The sequence below is a fragment of the Tachysurus fulvidraco genome, chromosome 18, assembly GCF_022655615.1.
Source record: "Tachysurus fulvidraco isolate hzauxx_2018 chromosome 18, HZAU_PFXX_2.0, whole genome shotgun sequence".
Taxonomy (NCBI): Eukaryota; Metazoa; Chordata; class Actinopteri; order Siluriformes; family Bagridae; genus Tachysurus; species Tachysurus fulvidraco.
The window spans coordinates 19985145-19987727 of NC_062535.1; the positions used below are offsets into that span (position 1 = coordinate 19985145).

Below are 2583 nucleotides of genomic sequence, written 5' to 3' on the forward strand. Positions count from 1 at the left end.
GAATTTTTATTCTGTTAATTCTTATTTATTTTATTATTCGTTATTTCCTTTATCATTAATTATGTTTACCTTCTGCTCTGTGTTTATGTTCTGTAAAGCTGCTTTGAGACAATGTCTATTGTAAAAAGCGCTATACAAATAAATTTGTATTGAATTGAATTGAATGTAGTCAGTCTCACTCTCTGTGAGCATGTGGTCAGTCAGTGCAGCTTCTATATGCACAAAAACAACCAGAACATTTCCTACTTAGTACTTTAGACAAATTACACACGGTTCCTTGTCTATACCCAACACACGTTAGTAATAATGATTCTCTCTCTTTCTCACAACTACAAACACTACAGAGTCGCGCATCAGTGATTGGCTACATAAGGGGCGTCCGTTGAGAACCACTGGACCAATGGGGACGTTTATCTCGCCCCTAATCTGCATAAATATCTCCTTGTTCAGATATGAGCTTCAAGTATTTGTATTTTATTTTATTTATTTATTCATGTATTCGCGCGTGCTACCACCATATTTATGACATGAAAATGACGTCATGTCTTTTTTATTGTTCATATCATGAAAATAAAGCGGTGTAATGAGATTCACTGTGTACAGAGGATACCAGTGTGTGTGTGTGTGTGTGTGTGTGTGTGTGTGTGTGTGTGTGTGTGTGTGTGTGTGTGTGTGTGTGTGCGTGCCTGCGTGCGTGTGTGTACGTGTTTGTGTGTGCGTGCGTGTGTGTGTGTGTGTGTGTGTGTGTGCGCGTGCATTCATGCGCGCGCGCGTGTGTGTGTGTGTGTGTGTGTGTGTGTGTGTGTGTGTGTGTGTGTGTGTGTGTGTGTGAGATAAGGGGGGAGGTCTGTGCTAGAACACAGTAAAACCTCCCACTACAGATCACACACACACACACACACACACACACACACACACACACACACACACACACACACACACACACACACACACACACACACACACACATACCCTACAGGAAACAGACTGTATTTGACAGACTACGAACACTACGACTGATCAAACTATTATCACTATTAACACTAAGTAATCAGGACTAACTAATAATCATCATGGTGTATTGGTGGAGTTTGTCAGCTGAAACATGGGCTCTGATCCTGATCCTCATCAGTCTCCTCCTGCTGTAAGTGCTGTCTCACATTTCACTTTATATCACTGTTACACACACAAAATAATCAGGTGTGAAAATGTTTGTACACCTCAGGGCTGTGTGAGTAAGACACATAAGACCTTCGTATGGACTGAATTATAATCTCTTAAATAAAACCACACCAGTCCTTTAGATCTTTACTACACAACTGTTTAATTCAGTTTATTTATTTATTTATTTAGTCTTTTGTATCTGTCATTTCTCTTTGTAAACTCTGAACTGATTGGGAATTATCCCCAGAATTATATAAGTATCATGGGATCGCTTGGACGTTCCCTGTTTCCCGCTGGTGCACCAGGGCCTTGTTCCCCCTTTTTCTGTTCTGGCTGGAACCAGTTTTCATTGTTCTGTGAAGGGAGAAGTTCACAGTGTGGAAGATAAGCTTTCACCATGAAAAGAAAGAAACTTCACACAAGTCCTGAGTGCTCCAGATACTAAACTAAAGCTCAGTACATCAGATTTCAGCTAAGCTAAGTACTTTATGCAGTTCAAAGTTTACACAACATTCAATATAGATCTACTTTTTATTAAGAGAACTAATATGATTCCAATTATAATCTAGTTTTGTTAAATATTTGTGGTGCTCAGTGATTTGTGGTGTATCTGATGTAGAGTTAATCATGTACAGCGCCTCCATGTGGTTAAACACTGATGTAACACTGCTATAATGTTGCCATTATTTTAACCTTTGATGTTTCTCTTTCTAATGTTGATGATATCTAGTATAAACTGTCCTCCTGTAACGTGTCCTCCTCAGGTATGGGTACTGGCCGTACAGTCTCTTTAAGCGTTTGGGAGTTCCTGGTCCTAAACCGATACCATTTTTAGGAACCATGTTAGAATATCGTAAGGTGAGTTTATATTACATCATAAACATCGTGCTATAACGACATTATATGATAAACTCAGTGTGAGTTATTTACAGATTATCTTTCACTGATTTTCAGGGAATGATTAATTTTGATGTGGAGTGTTTTCAGAAGTACGGCAAGATTTGGGGGTGAGTCTTACAGTCTGGGTTTATATTTACAGTCTGGGTTTACAGTCTGGGTTTACAGTCTGGGTTTACAGTCTGGGTTTATATTTACAGTCTGGGTTTACAGTCTGGGTTTACAGTCTGGGTTTACAATCAGGGTTTACATTTACAGTCTGGGTTTAAAGTCTGGGTTTACATTTACAGTCTGGGTTTACAGTCTGGGTTTACAGTCTGGGTTTACAGTCTGGGTTTAAAGTCTGGGTTTACAATCAGGGTTTATATTTACAGTCTGGGTTTAAAGTCTGGGTTTACATTTACAGTCTGGGTTTACAGTCTGGGTTTACAGTCTGGGTTTACAGTCTGGGTTTACAGTCTGGGTTTACAGTCTGGGTTTAGTGAGACATAGCTAACAAAACCTTCAGTAACATATTTAACA

The 2583-nt window shown here is 39.2% G+C and overlaps 1 protein-coding gene across 2 annotated transcripts in view; it reads left to right on the forward strand.

Annotated features, from left to right (window-relative positions):
* The first annotated feature begins 881 nt into the window (after nucleotides 1–881).
* Nucleotides 882–2583, forward strand: part of LOC113658450 (cytochrome P450 3A27-like) — an 11773-nt gene continuing 10071 nt past the window's right edge. Inside the window, exons 1-3 of one of the 2 annotated variants that reach the window (XM_027170879.2) lie at nucleotides 882–1144; nucleotides 1929–2022; nucleotides 2119–2171. In XM_027170879.2, the coding sequence (XP_027026680.2) occupies nucleotides 1074–1144; nucleotides 1929–2022; nucleotides 2119–2171 (218 nt within the window). In that variant the 5' untranslated portion in view covers nucleotides 882–1073. The remainder of the gene's footprint in view (nucleotides 1145–1928; nucleotides 2023–2118; nucleotides 2172–2583) is intronic. The other variant, XM_027170880.2, reaches the window with a different exon arrangement.